This window comes from Diabrotica virgifera, chromosome 7 (genome assembly GCF_917563875.1).
Source record: "Diabrotica virgifera virgifera chromosome 7, PGI_DIABVI_V3a".
NCBI classification, from domain to species: Eukaryota; Metazoa; Arthropoda; class Insecta; order Coleoptera; family Chrysomelidae; genus Diabrotica; species Diabrotica virgifera.
In genome coordinates, this window is record NC_065449.1 from 29,687,268 (window position 1) to 29,708,220 (window position 20,953).

The 20,953-nt window shown below is 34.4% G+C and overlaps 1 protein-coding gene across 4 annotated transcripts in view; it reads left to right on the top strand.

Annotated features, from left to right (window-relative positions):
• Positions 1-20,953, top strand: part of LOC114328070 (uncharacterized) — an 865,859-nt gene that overhangs the window by 821,967 nt on the left and 22,939 nt on the right. For all 4 annotated transcript variants that reach the window (XM_050656308.1, XM_050656306.1, XM_050656309.1 and 1 more), the window contains exons 9-12: positions 324-685; positions 6,786-6,979; positions 11,592-11,636; positions 17,516-17,683. In XM_050656308.1, coding sequence (XP_050512265.1) covers positions 324-685; positions 6,786-6,979; positions 11,592-11,636; positions 17,516-17,683 — 769 coding nt within the window. The remainder of the gene's footprint in view (positions 1-323; positions 686-6,785; positions 6,980-11,591; positions 11,637-17,515; positions 17,684-20,953) is intronic.

Sequence of the window (20,953 nt, forward strand, 5' to 3'; positions counted from 1 at the left end):
TAGTAGTATTTTGTATTTTGACAACGAAACCCATTTGGGCTTCGAAACGTAAATAAAATTATTTTTTAAATTTAATTGTGGCTTATTTCCCATCTAAATAGTTAATCATAATTTATTAAATTATTTTAATATTATTTTTTTTAAAGTTTAATACATAATACATAAATAATAAAATTCCTTTATTCCATTTTAAAAATATTCAATTTAAAAACACAGAAAACATAGTATGAAGCTTCGCGCTAGTCTATAGTACCACCTACTGTACCACTTTTTGTATTAATGTAGTACCACATATTTTAATACATGCTTTTTTAACCTTTCAGTAATGTCGGAAGCCTGAGTCGAACCAGCATCGCGACGACAACGCTTAGCTGTCCCCCGCCCACCACCACAGTGTCTTCTAGTCTAGCACCAAGCAATTTAAGCAAGCCATGGACGGCGAGTGCCCCTTCCGTCGCCCCAACGGCAGTATCAGCCGCTGTGCCTCCAACCCAACTAAGTCCAGCCCCTCCGAGACCAACGCCACCTTTGCATTCCAGTTTTCCTGCTGCTCCGATGTTCGCTACTCCATTACCGCCTCCTGTGTCGAGAGCTAGTCCCATGACGGTACCATCGTCGATGCCTCCCTCGAATCCCAATCCCTTTTCGGCCGAAAGTTTGTTCCAGCCCAATAAGTATCCAACAAGTGAGTATTACAATTTGAGTATTATTTGACCTGAATGAAAATAAAAAATTGTTGTAGAACAGAAAGTGTAAGGGATTACACTGAACATTTCAATAGGGAAACTTCCATAATAGAAGCAGAAATAATGCCAACTACTTCGTGTCAAACTATTATTACCTAGTTTTTTAGCCCGTGAGTTATACGAAAGATAGAAATAGCCAACACGTTAGGTAGGCCAAATTGTGAAACATTATAACAGAAAGTATAACGATAATTATCCCTACGTGGCCAAAGGGTGACTAATATCATAAGTTAATAATAAGCCGATCGTGCACAAGAACAATACGAATGGGAGCTTGTTGCTCATTCTCGGAAACGTCCTTGGAGTGGATATGGATACGAATAACCGATATATAACAGTTTGATCAAAAACTACAGAAAACACTCTCACGATCTATTCATCCTGAGTGAATAGGTACTTTAAGAAATGGAGAGTACAACTAAATGGTAAAAAAACGGAAGTATAAACTTTTCATCTCAACAAGAGACTAGAAAATAGTGAAATACGAATAGCAAATACAGAAAAACATTGAAGTAAAAAACGTCTGTTGTAATTGGTATAAGTATTTAATCAAAAATTAAATTAAAAATCCAAATGGATTACAGTGAGCACAGAACACAGAATGTGTTTGGTGAGAAACAGTCGCGAAACCCAGAGTAACCAGCTGCTCGTTCAATCAATGAACATAGTGTTAGTTTCCTTGTGGGAATCACGTGGAAAATTAATGTGATGAATGATCTGATAAATCGTAAATGTATCAATTAATTGTAAATATAAAATGTCCTCATAAATGTTCAAATTTTTAATTGACAAAAAAATAAAGTGCTAGTTTTTAAGAATAAACGATATTAATTATATTTTTATTTGTATCCGCCCTGGACACAAGATACTCCAGAGGCCTTGATCTACCTCATGAAAACCCCCTAGTACTCTTTTGCATCAATTTAGAGTCGGACGGCCTCAAAATTCCAGAAGATGACATGGTCTAGCAGCAATTGTGGGCACCATGTGCCCTGGGGGGTCGGTTCTGATGGCGTTTTTCTTGTTCAGCGACCTCAAATACCTCCGATTAAAAAAATCTGGCTCTTAATATACTGATTTTGACATGTTTTCATTAAATTCGATATGGCCCCAAAATTGCATGCACTTTTGGATGCATTTTATGCACTGTAAATGCAATAATTATGCATGCTACCCATTTTGCTATTGTAGACTTTTTCCTGACGTCATCTCGAACACAATGCAAAACGTTGCAAGTCAATGGGTGTTGTATTTAAAAATCAATTTATTTTCTTCTAAATGTCTATAAGTACTGAATGAAACAATAATATCAGGTATATTTGAGATCAGTTTTTGTGAGATTTTTATAGTTGCTTCCTTGGTAGAATATCATCAATAAAACAGTAATTGATAATTGTTTTTAAATTATAATGTTTTGTGTCCTTACTCATCTTTTACCTATGGACCGAGTACGTATCGGCTTTTTACTAATAAAGTTTTATCATGTTCGTTCTGTGAATTCTTCAGCACATACGCTGATACCACTTCCTTATGATGTTGTGAATAATATTATTAAAAAGAGTTGGTTACACTACTGTTTTATTTTAGTCGTTGGTTTATTTTTATTGGTAGTTTCATTTTACAGCATTTTAATCATGAAATTTGTGTTTATCGTGGATTTATATATAATGTAAGAAGATTGCATAAAGTTTTGGGTTTTCTACCCCTTAGAATTTACAAGGTACCATACCTACTAATCTTTTTCTTTTACGTGTGTTATCTTTTGATAGAATATCATGGACGGACAGAGTCAGAAATGAGGAAATATTGTGAAGAGCTGGCTTATAGGAGAGGGAACTTTTCGATTATATAAAAAGTAAGAAAACTGCATACTTAGGGCACATATTACGAGGAGACCGATACATTTTTCATCAGCTGGTACTCGAAGGAAAGATAGAGGGTAAGAGAATAAGAGAGGTCTACTAGGGCGTAAAAAGATGTCCTGGTTGCGTAATATTCGCCAATGGACAGGGATCCAGTTATACAATTAATCCTGAATCTAACATCTCACCTGACAAGATAATGTATGGTGGATGCCTGCGCAGAAATGCACGGCACCTTCAGAAGAAGTTAATTGATAAAATTAACCTACATGTTTTTACGGAATTATTGATTTATAATTTAGGCTTTATACTAATTACAGCGTAAGTTTGTAAGACTGACATAATTTATATGCCCCACGTGTTTATAAATATTAAAAAGTGGGTACATACATTATATTTTCAGCATGTGTTTCAGTAATGATTCGATAATAATGAACTGTTGTTGCGTTGACGTTACCACAAATAGTTTTTTTATGGAAAATAATTGAGATAACGCTCAATTGCTATTTTAAATCATAATGATTTAAATGTTAATGCTAAAGCTAATCGTCGAATACATACAGAACATGTAATTATTACCTTTTAAGCACCCATAAAAATGTTTTATTTATCATATGATAAACTGAGTGTGGGTAAGAAGGAAAAGTACCGAATTGATTAAAATGAAATATTGTGATGTTTACTAAAGATTTTTTTACTATTTATGGAGTAAATTAAGAAATTTTTTAATATAATGGAAGATTACGAATGGTTTTTTGTGAATTTTTGGCAGTGCCTATCCGTTACGGATGTTGGCTCTGAGTATGGCTACTGTAACTTTATTCACTGCTGCTCTAAAAAGTTTTTTAGTCGTTAATTTGTAACAATCTCAGAGATTGTGCAGCCATGAGTTGGGACAGGCTATACCTTATCAATCTACAGGATTTGCCCCTCTTACCTTTGCAGTTGATCGGGTCTTTTTCCTCTGCGTCACTTTCAGTCATTCTCTCAACCATTTTTCTGACTGTCACAAAATGTCTCTCTTTCCATTCTGCTCCTTTCGACTATCCATCTATTACACTCCAACATCGTATGTGTCACAGTGTCCGGATGTGCGCAGTATAGCCAGGCATCAATTGCAGCCTTTTGGAACAGAGAGGTAGGCTCTATAAAACCCTTGTCCTGTGAACACCTGCATTAGGATATAATCCAATCGCCTGTGATCACAGTCCACCCAATCTTTTAGGTTCGGAATCAGCATATTTCTCCGTTCTACCACGTTTTCCGTGCTGTTCCATTCATCTTGTATCTTTTAATTGACCTTTCCCTTTCTTGTTTTCTGTCGGCCATAGTAAGGTCTAGATCTCTTTCCATTGCCAATTCATCAACAGGGAAAACAGCCAAATGAACCTAGCTCCTATCGACCAATCAGTTTACTACCAGTCTTGTCAAAAATAATGGAAAAGTTACTGATGAAGAGACTGATGGAAACTGTCGCAGCAAAAAGCTTAATCCCAGACTATCAATTTGGGTTTCGTCAGAAACACTCGACAGTAGAACAAGTGCATCGTGTTGTTAACACAATCATCAAAGCATCCGAAGATAAAAGTTACTGTGAATCAGCTTTTTTGGATGTGAGCAAAGCCTTTGACAAGGTGTGGCATGAGGGACTCCTTTACAAATTAAAACAACAACAATACATTTGATTCTAAAATCCTACTTAGAAGAACGATACTTCAGAGTCAGATACGAAAATGAAGTAACTTAACTACGCATCATCAAATCAGGAGTCCCACAAGGGAGTGTCTTAGGCCCAGTCTTATACCTACTCTTCACAGCTGATCTGCCATGTACTGATGACACAGTCACCTCTTCGTTTGCTGATGACAGCAATATTAGCAGTAAACAGAAATCCTGAAGTAGCAGCGACAACACTACAAACCAGTCTCAACAATATAGCAACGTGGGCAAGGAAATGGCGAATTACAATAAATGAAAGTAAATCTGCACACATAACATTCACAAAATGCCATGGTGAAACGCCAAGCATTACATTCAACAATGAACGAATACCTAAAACAGACAGCGTAAAATATTTGGGGATACACCTGGACAAACATCTAACCTGGCGTACCCACATATGGAAAAAAGAAAGCAGCTGGATACTAAATGGAAAAAGCTGTACTAGCTCCTTGGCAGAAAATCACAATTATCATTGCGGAACAAATTACTAGCTTACAATACCGTTCTCAAACCAGTATGGACCTATGGAATCCAGTTATGGGGAACAGCATCTAAATCGAACATTGCTATCATCGAGAGATTCCAGTCAAAAGCCCCGCGCAGTATAGTAGATGCTCCTTGGTTCGTAACAAACCGAAACATTTATAATGATCTAGAGATGCCAACGGTTACTGCAGTGACTAAACAGCTTAGCACAAACTACCTAAGACGCTTAGAGCAACATCCAAACACACTGGCAATTAATCTGCTTGACAACAGTGAAGAAACCCGAAGGCTGAAAATAAGAACACCCTTGGATCTACCATTCCAACAGCAATTATTGTACATATGAAATTAATTTTAAATTATGGTAGTTTTATTTTATTTTTTAATATCAATGTAATAATGTAAAGTTACAAATTTTTATTGTTTTTAACATAAATGTAAGAATGTAAAAGTGCATACAGAGAGTGGATCATTGGACAAACTCTCTCTCACGACATTGTACCAATCAACATGTATGCTTATTGTTATTGTATGATGTAACAGATTGCAAAATAAACATTAAACAAAAAAAAATTGCCAATACATGTAGTGGAACACATCCAGTGATGACCAACAAGGCTGCCGCAGATACAATTCTGTAGGCATATGCCACTCGCAGTAGACTTGTTCTGTCCACTCGTGGCAAGAGTTTCCTATAGACTGTAGACCGATATCTCTACCGATGATGTTTCTGGTGCCGCATAGGTGACGATGATCAAGACTCCATGGTGAACACCATCTAAGGCTCCCCTTCTTTCGGATTTGAGTTGCCCGGTGGTAGGCATTATCCTCCCCAGCACAGCCGGTTCATTGAAAGTTGAATTATTTTAAATAGGTTTAGGTATAGATTTTTTGGGGCTAATAAATACCTGGAGAGAACATAGAACAGTGAAAAGTTATTTCCCCTATATCTTTCTCAATAATTACTCGATCTCGATGAAATTTACACAGTCCATAGGAAAATAGTCCGTACCATTTGTTTGTAAAAATAAAATTTTCAATACCAACTTTTGAACAAAAAATGTGTTACTTAGAGCAGAGGTTCTCAATCTTTTTGAGTCAGGTACCACCAAACACTTTTTATTATTTTTGGTACCACCTAACTAAAATACCTGTCTAGCTAGGTGATTTAATTAACTATAATTGTGCCAATGGTGGTGCTGATTTTGGCTGTTTTGAGTTTTGCGTACCACCTCAAATAATGAAATGTACCACCAGTGGTACATGTACCAGAGATTGAGAACCGCTGACTTAGACAAACAAAACACTGATGGTATAAAACATGCTAGACCGATATGAAAGCAAGTTACTGGGGATAGAATCATTGACATATTAAGCGTAGACTCGGCATACTCACCAAAAAAGCGTAACGCGGAAACAGCATAAAAACAGTCGATCGGTGGTCTATCTATCTCTTTTAACCAAATGATCCCGCGCATGTTACTGACAAAGATGGCTACACCACTCAATCCTATGTCGACGTTACACCCCGATGCATTGAGTGGCATATCCCTAACCAAGTCTATCCTTAACATGTCTCTGGATAGAATACGATATAAATGGGAGATTCCATGTCATGAGGAATGACCAGAGATATGGCTTGTTGGAACTCATTCTTCAGGGCAAGGTATTTGGAAAGAGAGGACCAGGGAGAAGAAGAATATCTTGGCTTCTAAACCTGAAAAAGTGATTCAATACATCGACAACCGGACTATTCCGAATAGCAGCAAGCATAGTTAGGATAGCCATGCTGATCGCCAACATCCGGTACGGATAGGCACCATAAGAAGAAGAAGGGAGATGTCTATATCCAAAGATCGGTTATTCGTTACTGATTAGATATATACTGATAACACCACATTATTCATTGCAGTTTTCTGTAAGATTTTGCTATACTTAATGTGTTAAATAATATTTTTTTCTCTTACAGATCAAGCTGACATGTTACGGCGGGAATTGGACAGCAGATTTTTAGCATCTCAAGACCGAAGTTTAGGTGTGGCACCGCCGCCATATTTGAGGACGGAAATGCATCAACACCAACATCATCACACGCACGTACATCAGCACACTACGTCATTGCTACCCCCTCCAGCTGCTTCCAGTTTGTATCCATCGCAATTGGTAAGTTGGAAATTACCTATACTGAATAATTATTGTTAATAATTTTCGTTAGCAGGCATTTAAGTGACATTGTTCTAATATTAAATTTGATGTTTATACATAGTCTAACACCACCATCAATCTTATTTCTCCTCTATCATGAATCTTGATTTCTTCGTTAGTATTTTGACTTTGATATCAGTCTTGTTGATAGGTACTTTATCTTTCTTTATGTGAGTCATCTTGAATATACATTTTTTGTTGTAGTTCTGTTCTTTTTCTAAAATCTGTACATTTTCAAAGTCAAAAGCATGGTTATTTTCTATAGAATGCTTGGTAAAGGCTGTAGTATTTAATTTATTGGTTTGTATACTATGTTTGTGTACAACAACCCTTCTATGTAGATATTGGTGTTTGCCCAATGTATGTTGAATTGCAGTCTTTACTTACTTTATTCGACTTCTGATTTGCAGTAACATTGTCCATATCCAACATTGATCTCATATTTTGCCAACATTTTCGACATTTGTTCGGAGAATCCATTAGTGTATGGTAGGGATATGCAGTATTTGTTTGAGTAGGTGACATTACTTTTATCAGCGTTAGGTATACTTTGGAACAATAGTAAACGAACAATGGGATCACTCACAAGAAATAAAATGTAGAATAGAGAAGGCAAGGAGTGCATTCAATAACATGGGCAAACTCTATAAAAGCCACAACCTTAATCTGGAGATAAAAAAAAGGCTCCTACGATGTTATATCTTTTCAATATTGTATTACGGAGTTGAATCCTGGACACCCACTGAAGCAATGGAGAAAAAACTTGAAGTCTTCGAGATGTGGCTATACAGGCGAATCCTAAGGATATTATGGACGGACAAGATAACAAACGAGACCGTATTACGAAGAGTGGGCAAAGAAAGAGAGGTGATGTATACCATTGAAAGGAGAAAGTTAGAATATCTCGGACACATAATGAGAAACGGCACTAAATACAGATTACTGAAGGTGATCCTTCAAGGTAAAGTATTCGGAAAGCGAGGAATTGGGAGAAGAATATCATGGTTAAAGAACCTGAGGAAATGGTTCTCCACAACAACAACTAATCTATTTAAAGCATCATTTAATAAAATAATTATAGCCAGAATGCTCGCCAATATTCGAAACGAATAGGCACTAAAAGAAGAAGAAGGTATACTTTGGGGTTGATTTGAATTGGTATTGGAATTAGATTGATTTTTTGATAATTTAACTTCTTTTTTTAATTAGGCGGTTGTAAAATTCTGGTAGATAATTTTTTTAATTATCTTTAAATCCGAAAATCTGAAAAAGTTAAAGATATTTTAGAAAAAGATAATTATCCAGTAGAATTTTACAACTGCCTAATTAAAATAAGAAGTTGGTTGCATTATCAAAAATCAATATAATTCCAATACCAATCCAAAACAAACCCAAACTATACCTAACAATACTAACAGTAATGTCATTAATTCAAGCAAATACTACATATTATACGTATCATACATTAATGGATCCTCCGAACAATTGTCAAAAACGTTGGCAACATATGAAATTAATGTTATGAAAATATCCGAAAAATATTCTTCAAAATTTAAACCCAATCTTTCTAAAGATTAGCAGTCGGATGTTGTTTATAAAGTAAATTGTAATTTAGATGCAATTCAACATATATATTGGGTAAACACACATAGAAGGGTTGTTGCACACAAACGTAGTGCACAAACCAATAAATTAAACACTACAGCACAGCCTTAGCCAAGCATTCTATAAAAAATAAATATGCTTTTGACTTTGAACATGTGCTGATTTTAGAATAGAACAGAACTACAACAAAAGATGTAAGATATTGGAGATGATTTTCATAAGAAATATCAAAATTGTATCAATAACAAGACCGATCTTAGGATTTCTCCAATATAAAATATATCAGAACTTAATAAATTGACTTCGCTTTGTAAAATGCACCATTGGCAGATATTTTCAATACGACCCTGAACCAGTCGCATCTAAACATTCCATATGTATTTGGCCCCTAGGAGTTTTCTGTTGGTTCTTTGCAGCACGCGGTCATATTTCAACCAATACGCGGCGAGGTGCCAAACGCATATACGGAATGTTATTCGGTGCGAAATTCAAATACGGAATTTTAAATATTCGTAGACAGAAAATATAACTTTTTATTAGTCAGTTAAAAGGAGATTGATTTTAAAATATGTACTGGTTAATGTATGATTAAATAAAAATAAAACAATAATTGTAGTATTTGGAATGTTATTTGGTGCGAAATTCATATGCGGAATGTTAAATATTCGTAGATTAAAAAAGACGACTTTTTATTAAGTCAGTTAAAGAAGACTGATTTTAAAATATTTTGCTAATGTATATTAAAGAAAACAAAATAATTATTACCTATATGGAATGTAATTTGATGCGAAATTTATAAATGGAATGGTATGGCATAGATTTGAGAGACTTTATTATTTCTTTATTTGACTATTTCGCTTTCGCAGAATTTTTAATGACTTGCACGTGTTGTATAGTGTGTTTCAGCTATTCAATTCTGTTATTTTTGTTGAAGTTTAGGGCTGTGTGCTACCAGACGAAAATAGTCGTCTTTTTTTATCTACGAACATTTAACATTCCGTATATGAATTTAGCACCAAATAACGTTCCATATGCTATACTTGTTTTATTTTTATTTAATAATACATTGACAAAATATTTTCAAATCAGTCTTCTTTAACTGACTTAATAAAAAGTCGTTTTTTTAGTCTACGAATATTTAACATTCCGCATATGATTTCGCACTAAATAACATTCCAAATACTATATTTGTTTTATTTTTATTTAATAATAGAGTAACAAGTATGTTAAAACCAATCTCCTTTTAACTGACTAATAAAAAGTTATTTTTTCCGTCTACGAATATTTAACATTCCGTATATGAATTTGGAACCGAATAACATTCCGTATATGCGTTTGGCACCTATTGGTTGAAATATGACCGCGTGCCTCAAGGAACCAATAGAACACTCCTAGGTGTCAAATACATATACGGAATGTTTAGATGCGAACCGGTCGTACTTAAAGTATACCTGCCATATGGCTTTTGCGTCAAATATCACTTTCGCATTCCATCTCAGAATAACAAGTGCAGACATAAGTATAAAGTGTATTCTGTAATGTTTATATAATTATTAAAGTGCTTATTGAAAATTGCAATTGGCCAAAACGTTTAAACAATATATATAATTATTAAAGTGCTTATTGAAAATGGCAATTGGCCAAAACGTTTAAACAATAATAAAACGTTTTATTTATAGTAGACCGTCTAAAACTTTACTACTAGATTACTAGATCCTGTTTTGTTTTGTTTATCGAACATACCTATAATTAAAATGTAGTGTTACATGTATTATATTACACATGTATTATAGTTAATGATAATACCCTTTCATCATCGTTAAAAGTTCTCAGAACGCTATAATTGTTCGTAAACAATTTAATTTAAATATAATGCACTTTTTATGCACTTAAGCCTAGTAATTAATAATAATAAATTGTTTTATTCTCAGCCATTAATGTGTCCGTCTCATGTAAAGTCATTAATTAATTAATTAAATGCAGTCGTAATTTTTAATAATGTCATTTAAATGTTAATTAAAAAAGAAATATGCCGAGTTATTTATTGTTTTGTTTTATGTTAGAAAACGTACATAATCAATTGTAAAAATGGTTAATATTATTCATATTATGAATAATTGCATATTTTATTTTTAATGTTGTTTTTATAAATTAACTCATATGAATAATTTCCCTGGAAAAAATTTCATTAGTGTAGGAGCCAGGGGACTGAGTATGCATGTCCCCTCGGTACCTTGACGTTTTTTTTTTATGTTTTTGGTGGTATTTTCTATGGTATCAGGCTGTAAACCCGTCAGATAATTTGTTATTAACAATATTTTAAATAATTGTATCTCCTAAAATATTAGAGATATTTAATTTTACCAAAATGAATATTGTTCATTTTGAAAAAATGAACAAAATGGTCTGTGGTAAACTTTTTTATCCGATTATTAGAACGGGAGTTATAACAGATTTCGTGAAAAACAATTGCCTATGGGGCTTTTTCAAGTATAACTCTGTATAACTCAGCTTTCATACGTGCGATTAACTGTCAGAACCCCTCATTTTAAAGGTAGATACTTGTTGGAGTTTAAAAAAAACTTGCAAAATTATTTTACTACCGAGGGGACATAAAATTGCATTCCCAACCCCCGGCTCCTAGGCTATTATGAATAATTGCATATTTTATTTTTAATGGCGATTTTTATAAATTAACTTGGCGACTATAATTAATTTCCCGTGGAAAAAAAAATGGTTAATAATATTTATTAAAAATATTTTTGTAGCAATTGCATATTTTATTTTTAATGTCGATTTTTATAAATAAGCTCATATTATTAATTTCCCGTGGAAAAAAATGCAAATAATAAATATTAAAAATATTTTTGTAGCAAATTTATTGTAGTAATAAAAGTTTATAAAATTGCTAGCAATTTTTCGGTCTTTGGTGTCTTATTTTTAACGTAATTTCTTTTTTAAATAGTCTCTAACACCGGTGGAGCCCCTAGCAAGACGACGAGAAAGTAGTGTGAGTATAAAAAGATTTTGATTTTTAATACATGATTTGACTCAAACAAGAAAATACATTTATATTATACACTCAACCGCAAAAGTTTTTTATTGCCAAAAAGTATGCTCATTTTGATAGTTGATGTTTTAGTTAATGGATTCCGATATTCCGCTATTTTTTTAATATTTTACATTTTTTCTTTGTGAAAATGGTTTCTTTACTTAATTTATTCTTAACCTTATTTTATTTGAAAAAATCTAATTTATTAGTCTTTATTTTTAAATAATTACACCCATTTATTTTTATACTAAAACATATATTAGTCTTATTCTTTATAAAATGTGGTGTGTTCGTTGGAGAATTGAGTAACGTAACTACTGAAGGAAATGCACAAATTTATTGAGATGTTAACAGTTAGAGATACAAAACGATACTGCCTCAGTGGCGTGCCTAAATTAATGAATACAAACTACATATTTCTTAAAACCTTTCATAGTCCATGAACATTTCGCTGACACCGCGAAATTACAAGCGTTGGTGTTTATCATGTCACGTAGTCTAAATATTGAAATATAAACACACACAGTGGCGTGCTCGCCATAACATATTTATATAGAATTATTTTGTACGATTTATTTTCGACATGTATTTACAATTACTAGATAATGACTGAGCGTTAATCTGAAAAATTAAACTTAAATATACTCCGATCCTGTCGTTCTACCATATTCTAGGCTCGGTCTGAATTATATAGAATTGGACAGACACGCAGAGGTAAACACCTAAAATTATTCGATGTTTTCTCCAAATAGGTAGTATTTTCGAGCGACATGGTCGAACTTACAGTCTGGTAGAACTTCTAGTCTTTTCAGTCCTTTTCGACGAGAACGTCGATTAATACGGAATCAATAGGAGGATATAGGCCCTATCTACCTGAAAACAGGTACTTGACGGTTGTTTACGCGAGGGTCCGATCTAGGGGGTCATTTGCAGGTGACTAACGTAACATTGCCCCCTCCTTAATAGATGATTCCTCCTGCAACCTGGTCGGAACTGAAACTAGATAGGTACTGGTATCGGAAATCACAACTGGACCCTATTTTACAACTCCCAGTTGTATAAAAGTGACAAGGGACCGTTTTATGTCCGCACTAGTAACCATGCGGATTGCAACAGACTAATTACCTGGACTTCAGTTTCTTTAAAGATTTCTTCAACCATATTTCGGACAACCCTCCAATTTGGACGTTGCACGGTTTTGTTACCAGATAGAAAATCTAGAAAACTTCTATCTTAACCAGATAGAAGTTCTGCAACTCGACCATAGTTCCTTCGAAAGACGGATGCCAACCCTTGTGCGTCTTTAACCTTTAACTACCCGCGCATCAAGTTATAACATAACTACACGCGTGGCGTACTTTGTACGCCACAAGAAAATACACTTAAAAACAGCGGATTTGTTTAATTTTTTTTTTAAAAATACACTTAGTTGTTTGTTATAAACCTTATTCGGCATCAGTGAATACTTGGAGTTCCTTTTCAGTAAGCCAATTGGGATTTATAACTGGAATCATGGAATAACTGGATTCCATGATAAATAAAATTACTAATAAAAAATTTTTTTAAATGTGATTTTTTACAGGAGAGAAAGTATTGTTTACAAAGAAAAATTTATTTTTTGCCATAATGACTAAAAAACAATTAAAATATGTACTTATTATTACGACTTATAGTAATATAATCCTGGGGTATATTGTCCACCACCGGAAACAACAAATAATAAAATGTAAATTACGATCTTTCCACAACGCCGATTATAATGAAACTAAAACCAAATTGTAAAGCACATTCCAGTGATAGGTTAGAAAAATAAGCAAGGTCAAAAATTAAATTTTTAAATATATTTCCAGTAGAATTCTTATATCTGGCGTACAAAGTACGCCAGCGCGTGTAGTTAAAGGTTAATACTGGCCGCGATGGTATGGGCCAGTGAGTAGTCATCGGGAAGTGGGAATAGATCTTGCTTTTCTTCAGTGGCAACACCATGTTTTGTTTACCTGTACCTCTATAGGTGCCCATGAATTCCTTAAACGTGAGATCAGGTACTTCTTGGACTTGGTTTACATCTACTTCTTCATCTACGTCGTGGTCTCTCTCGAATGGCGCCAGTCGGTTACAATGTGCTATCATCAGCTTTCCTCTCAGAATTTTGCTTATTCGGTAGATAATGTCGTTAATCTTCTTCACAATGATGTACGGACCATCTAAGAACTGCTGCAACTTGGGAAAACAACACTTTCGCTTCTTTTGTTGCTTCTTTTGTTTATAGAGTCAGAATTTGTTATTTTTCTTAAAACATCCTTTCTCGGCTTGGGTATCGTACCGATTCTTCATTCGGTTCCTAGCGGTCTGAAGATGGGAACGAACCAACTTCTTCTATTCTTCCCAAATTCATTCACATAATCTTCACCAGCTACGTCTTCTCCAGGTCGACATCCAAACTCTAGATCACGAGGTAGTCGCATCTCGCGTCCAAATAGGACTTTTGCTGGTGTTTGGCTCGTTTATTCATTACGGAAGATACTGATCCCAGTATCGCTGGTGATTGGACACTATCTTTGTCAAATACTTTCCGACACAGTCAATGAATGGACTTTCCAAGGAACAAATTACAAAAGAAATTGGACCCAATGTAAGAGTTTGTCAATTAAATAATAGAAGGTATAAGTAGGGCAAAATGTCAAATTCTATACAGACTATTAAAGGATAACGATGTTGATCTGGTCGCAATGCAAGAAACACACACAGAAAACAAATTTCAACTAAATTTTCGTTTATAAAAATTAATTATTAATTATAATTTATTGTTTTCTTTTTATATACAAAAACTGTGATATGGCCATACGCTAAATAAATAAATAACTTTCCGACTGTCTTTTAGCTCTACCATTCCATCCGATTTCTACATTTAATTTTATTTAGGTATTTACTGTTTTCTTTTTTATTTCCTACTAGTCGACTATTTCCAAAAAGATACCCCTATTTAGAGATTGCAATTGCTGGATCCAGCATCCAGCTGTATCCAGCACGTTTTTTTACATGCTTGATCCAGCAGCGCGGATCCGCAAACGTGTCAAATTCGAAATAAGTTACTTACAGCCGGTTTCCGAAACGTTATTCAAATCTCCGATCATCTAATCGGCTGTCAGATTTGATCAACTGTTAACCTGTGATGGGTTTCTCAAACGCCAATTATTGTAAAATTGCATGATCATAGATCATGTAATCGATGATCTGACATACGATTTGGTAGCGATACTGTCACAATTGGCTGTTATCCTTCAAAATTTCAATCATATTAACCTCTAAATCCAAACTTGTATCATTAGATTCTAAAGGTGCATTCTCTCTTACGTACTGTCACTTTTGTTTGGGGCAAGAATTGAACGAGAGCATTTTAAAAATGAGGCTAGGTAATGTGACGAAAGTTGGAGATATAAAACAGTTTATTTATAATCTATAATATTTTATAATCGTATTTTTATTTTTGGTCTATATATTTACTTTTTATATTTATTTTTAATTTATTTACCGGCTGTTTTATTGTCTTCAAAGTTAGCTGCTATAATTTCTCACACGTTTTCCCTCTTATTTACATCGCTCTAATCATTATGTTCTGCTTTTTAGAGCTCTGGCCTCTCAAAAAATAGCTCTATGAGTCTAGCATCCTTGTTATCTTACATTTTTAAAAGAAAAAAAAAATATAAATTATATAATCAAATATAAAAAATGTCCGAGATATCCATGTTCTGCAAGTTAAATAAATATTTTAAATTATTTCTTCCATAAAAAAATCTTATTTTTATTGAATATGATTTATATCATTTATATATGTGTTATTTGACAATCTTTTCCCATTATTTGTTAATTACAGTAATTAAAAAACTAAATAACTCTTAACAGCCCGTTAATCGACGGATAGTCGCAGATTAGGTAACAGTCCATTTTTACCGCCGTTTGACAAGCGAAACTGGTTAATCGACCTTTCGGAGACTCAAAACACTCATGATCGGCTGTTAACTAACGATTAATCTTATGTCAGGTGATCGACTGTTGTTAAAACTAGTTTGGTTGACGTTTCTGACGCATTTAATCTATTGTTAATCGTCGATAACATAATTTTTGAGATGATCGTCCTTTCGGAAACCGGGCGTTATTAATGTCTTCATTAGCCTCTTTATTCAAAGCCGTGAGTCGGCAACTTGCCATTATATCGCGCTAGCAGTAGCTCAGTATGCAGTATGCTAGAAACGGAATGGGACGTTTCACCGCCGCCGTTTCGATGCCGCCGGTTCATCGCCAGTCCATTTCATCGCCAGTCCATTTCATCGCCATCCGTTTCATCGCTATCCGTTTCATCGCCAGTTAGTCAGTTGATTTTGTATTATGGGAGATGACACGACACGACGATAAATTCAGTTCAAAACTTATGACAATTAAAAGGATAAAAAATATTATTATATTTACTGTTCTACTTCCCCTAAAATTTTGTACAGAAATTTTGGGTTCTTTTCGAATTTAAGAAACAGTTTCTCTTGGTTGGAAATGTTGACCGTGAAATTTAAAAGATTATCATTATGTATATTTTATATTATAAAAGTTTAAAAGTCTGTTAAAAGATTAAGTATGGCAACAAGAATGGTCATATCTCGCATTTCCTAGAATTCCTAATTACATAATACTAAAAATAAATAATAAATGTAACTGTCAAAAATTCGGAAATATATCAGATAGCGATTAACTGACTGGCGATGAATCGGCCGGCGATGAACTGGCGGCATCGAAACGGCGGCGATGAACTGGCGGCGATGAAACGTCCTAGACCCGCTAGAAAGTTTCTACAGCCTAAAAGTTTGCATCGATAAAGCGTTGATAGACATTGATTCTGCGATAAAATTTTCTGCTGGCGAGTGGTCAATAAATCGATGTTTGATCGCCACTCTTTAACCGGTGAAACTGACTGTATAAGCTCTTTGTAGAAGAGAGTTCACTTTAATAACGGCAGACACAAAAATGAAATTTGTCTTAGACAAACTAAATAGCCAGGACTCTAACCTTAGTGCCGATCTGTCGAAAGCATTACACAACAGAATCGCGGAACGGCGCCTCTGAAATTACAGTGACATTAGTGTCAAAATCCAAAAAAGTATGACGAAGGACTAAACAATCCTGGTTATTTTCCATTCCGAAAAGAATGCAATGCGACAAGAGATGAAAATTTTGTTGATGATTGTAGAACTAGTGGAAGAGGACATAATGGAAGAAAATGGACCAACTAACCCGGAGCCCGTGAATTTTACTTTGAAACATGAATTTGAGATTGAATTGAAACGAGAAAGAAAACTTTTATAACCAAAAAACAACTAGTTCTCAAAAATATTACGAAAATATTTTGGAAAAGGAAATGGCCGTTTATGAGACCGAAGGAGTGAAAGGCGATCATTCGTCCATGGTCTATACTATGACTATTTGACGCCCTTAAAACCGACCAACATAGAGGCCGAAAGAGCGTTCTCCGCAACCGACTATAATATGTGTAGTTCTGTGCGAAGTAGGTTAGGCGAGAAGACGATAGATAAAATGTTTTTAAGGTCTCACTTCCAAAAAACTAAATAATTAACGTATCTGTCGTTTAGAAATGTATAATACAGACAAAAGAGGATTAAAATCGTGTTTTTATTCTGATTCCACATTTTGCTAGCTGGATTTAGGCCAATCTTGCAAAAATCCAGCTGAATTGAAAATGCTGCCCTACCCCTATTGGATTGTATAAAAAAATATTATAAATATGTATATTCAAAGTTGCCAATTTTTTGTACTGAAATAAAAACTATTAGTTTAAGGATATTCCGAAACTGGGAAGCGTGGATTCTCCGTTCTATCGACAGAACATCGGTCTACCAGGAACATATCCAGGATACACTCCGAGTCTGATGCATCCAGGATTGACTACAGGTCCAACGCCTTTTGTGCCACCGAACCATCTGCCTACGTTTCAACCTAAGGTAAGGTTTTATGTTTCTATTAGCTTATTTGGGAGGGATTCTGCAAAACGCTACTAATTTATTCGTAATCTGTTTAATGTGACTGTATCTCAAAATTGGCTAAATGTTAAGACATTGAAAACTATTGTTTTTATAATTCATTACAAAATGAACAAATATGTAACCAAAATGTATGCATTCCCACCGATGCTCTATAGTATAGGGTTAAGATAAGGTGAGAAAGCAGGCAACTCCAGAATAGTGATATCATATATTTCAAGGAAGTCTGTAGGTACTCTGCTAGTATGTGGAGGTGCATTATTATGCATTCAAATTACATTTTCTCCCATTGCACCTCTACAGAGTCGGCTACAGGTTCGAGAACCAAATCATAAGACCTCCCCAGAAGATGACACTTCCTCCTTTATAGGTATCTGTAAAATATCTGACTTTTTGCTTGCCTTCTTCGCCTTCTCAGTACACGAATTCGTTGGGTCATTTGATTTCACACAAATCAGGATTTCGTCTGAAAATAGCACATTTTGCTCATTTTCAGTATTCCAGTTAGTTAAAGACACCAAATTAGCCGATCAATCTTCGGATAACTTCGGTACTGCCTGTATAACTCGGGAACCCGTAACTGTCTTCTGCTGTATAGTCCTTGGGCATGAATTCTTTTCTTGTTGTTTCAACTGAAACACTTAGGCCGATGCCACATTATGCGTTTTGACCGGATGCGTTTCCGACGCATCCGGTGAAAACGCATAGTGTGACAGGTCGGTCCGGTTGCGTTAGAAGCGGATGCGTTTTGAGTCATCGGTACGCGCTTACTACCTGCACCAGACTAAACGCATAGTGTGACAGGTCGGTCCGGTTGCGTTGGAAACGGATGCGTTTTCACCGCATCCGTTCAAAACGCATAATGTGGCATCGGCCTTACACCTGTAGCTTCCAAGAGGTGCCTTTGAAGCTGCGGGTGAGAAATTGTTAGGTCTCGTCTAGCTACTTGGACAATGAAATTATTGTGGCGAGCCGTTGTTACCTTTTGGGGACTTTGTCTTGGTATATTCTTAAGCAGTCCTAATACCTGATACCTAGTATAGATTTTTGACACAATGCTCTGTGATACGCTTACCACTGCAGCTATGTCCCTCTGAGACATTCCTTGTCCCACAAAATCAATAATATTTCCCCTTTGCACGTCATATTTTCGTTTTTTAACGCAAAAGTTAGTTTATTTATTTTCGTTTAACTTACAACTAAAGAAAATAATCTATAATGTACCAAGATGTTGTATCTGATTGTTTTATCGGTTTGGTTATTTTCAAATAAACCTTTATTCTTCGCAAAATAGGAATTTTTTTTTAAATAAATAAATATTGGTTTCAAATGTATGGTGATTCCATATTTATGAGTTTGGTTGTTTAATTTTTACCTACTATGGTATTTTTATGAAATTTTATAAAAACAATAGTTTTTTGGGTTTTATTAAAACATTAATTATCATCGTACATCTACCTACATCAAATTATATTATTATACATTAAATTAATAAAAATGTTAATTTTTTTCATGTTACATTTTCCATTTAGCCCTCTCTGCTTTTATGTGACCACTATGCTAAAATCATCTCTGCATATTTATAATTGAAATTGGGATTTTATTACAAAGGTCGTTCTGGAATTTGTTAGGAATAGATCATGTGATAGAACGAAAACAAAAATCACGTTAAGGGCGTAGGCGCAAAATTTTGCGCCATTGTATTTAAATGCATTTATTTTTTTCGAATCCTGACCAAACTAATAAGTATTTTTGAAAAATTTAAACGCAGAATGAAAGATTGCACTATTACCGAGGGCCGAAAGTCCCTGAAAATTTCTATAATGTTTATTTTAATAAGTTATAGGGGTGAAAATAAAAGAGTAAATTTAGTGTGATTTCTAATTTCAAGTATCTCATTCAAACTTTTTGGTTATTCTAAGGGGCTTTCAGCCCTCGGTAATAATGTAATCTTTCATTCTGCGTTTAAATTTTTCAAAAATACTTATAGACAAGGCGGAAACGGCGGGTTCGTTGGGAAAAATATTCCCATGAGATATTTTTGCATAATCACATTCGTGAGTTATCCCAGAATATGGATCAAGAAGTCGCCCACGTGAAAAGTGGGCCAATTTTTTTTAACAATTTTTTTTAATCAAATTGCAAAAATCAATGTTTTTGGCGCGGACTATTTTTTTAGGTTTTTTTGGACCATTCTGGACAAAAAAGCTCTCTTATAATTTTTCTCTAGAGTTGATCTTTTTCGAGTTATAAGCAATTTAAAATTTGAAAAACGCGAAAATGGCCATTTTTAAGACTTAATAACTCTGTTAAAAATTATTATTATGAAAGTCAGAAAGTGACTAAATCAAAGTTTAAAGTCGCCACTACATGATCCTGAAGAAATCTGTGTCATTAATTTACTACTAAGCTGTTATTTTTAATTACCAAAAAAGAGCGGTTAGATCATATTGACGCCGCTGTAAATGTGAGTGCGAGTAAGATGCACAATTGGACTGCTGGAATGGCTTCTCTCTCGCACTCAGAATTTACAGCGGCCGCACACGTGCATGGCGCTTATTATTGTTACTTAAAAATAACAGCTTAGTAATAAAATAATGACAAAAATTTCTTCAGGATCTTGTAGGGGGGTTCTTTAAACTTTGATTTAGTCATATATTCACTTTCATAATAATAACTTTTAACCAAGTTATTAAGCCTTGAAAATCGCCATTTTTCGTTTTTTTCAATTTTAAATGGCTTATAAGTCGAAAACGATCAACTTTAGAGAAAAATTATAAGAGACCTTTTTTGTCCAGAATGGTCCAAAAAATTAAAGAAAAAATTATTCGGGCCAAAAATATTGATTCTTGTAATTTCATTAAAAAAAAATTGTTAAAAAAAAATTTGCCCACTTTTCACGTGGGCGACTTCTTGAACCTTATTCTGGGATATCTCACGAATGTGATTATGCAAAAAAATCTCATGGGAATATTTTTCCCTTCGGACCCGCCGTTTTCGCCTTGTCTATTATTAGTTTTATAATGATTTGAATTATAAGTGATTTAAAACAGATTGGCGCGAAATTTTGCGCCTACGCCCTTCAAGGCATTTCGTGATGGCAGTTTTCAAAGGTGATCGTAATAAACCAAAGGTGATTGTGTATAGTGTTTTTTTATTGATCTAGCCATAGTTGCTAACAGTACGGAATCACTTGTTTGAGTTCTTTTTGAAAAATAATTTTATTAGACT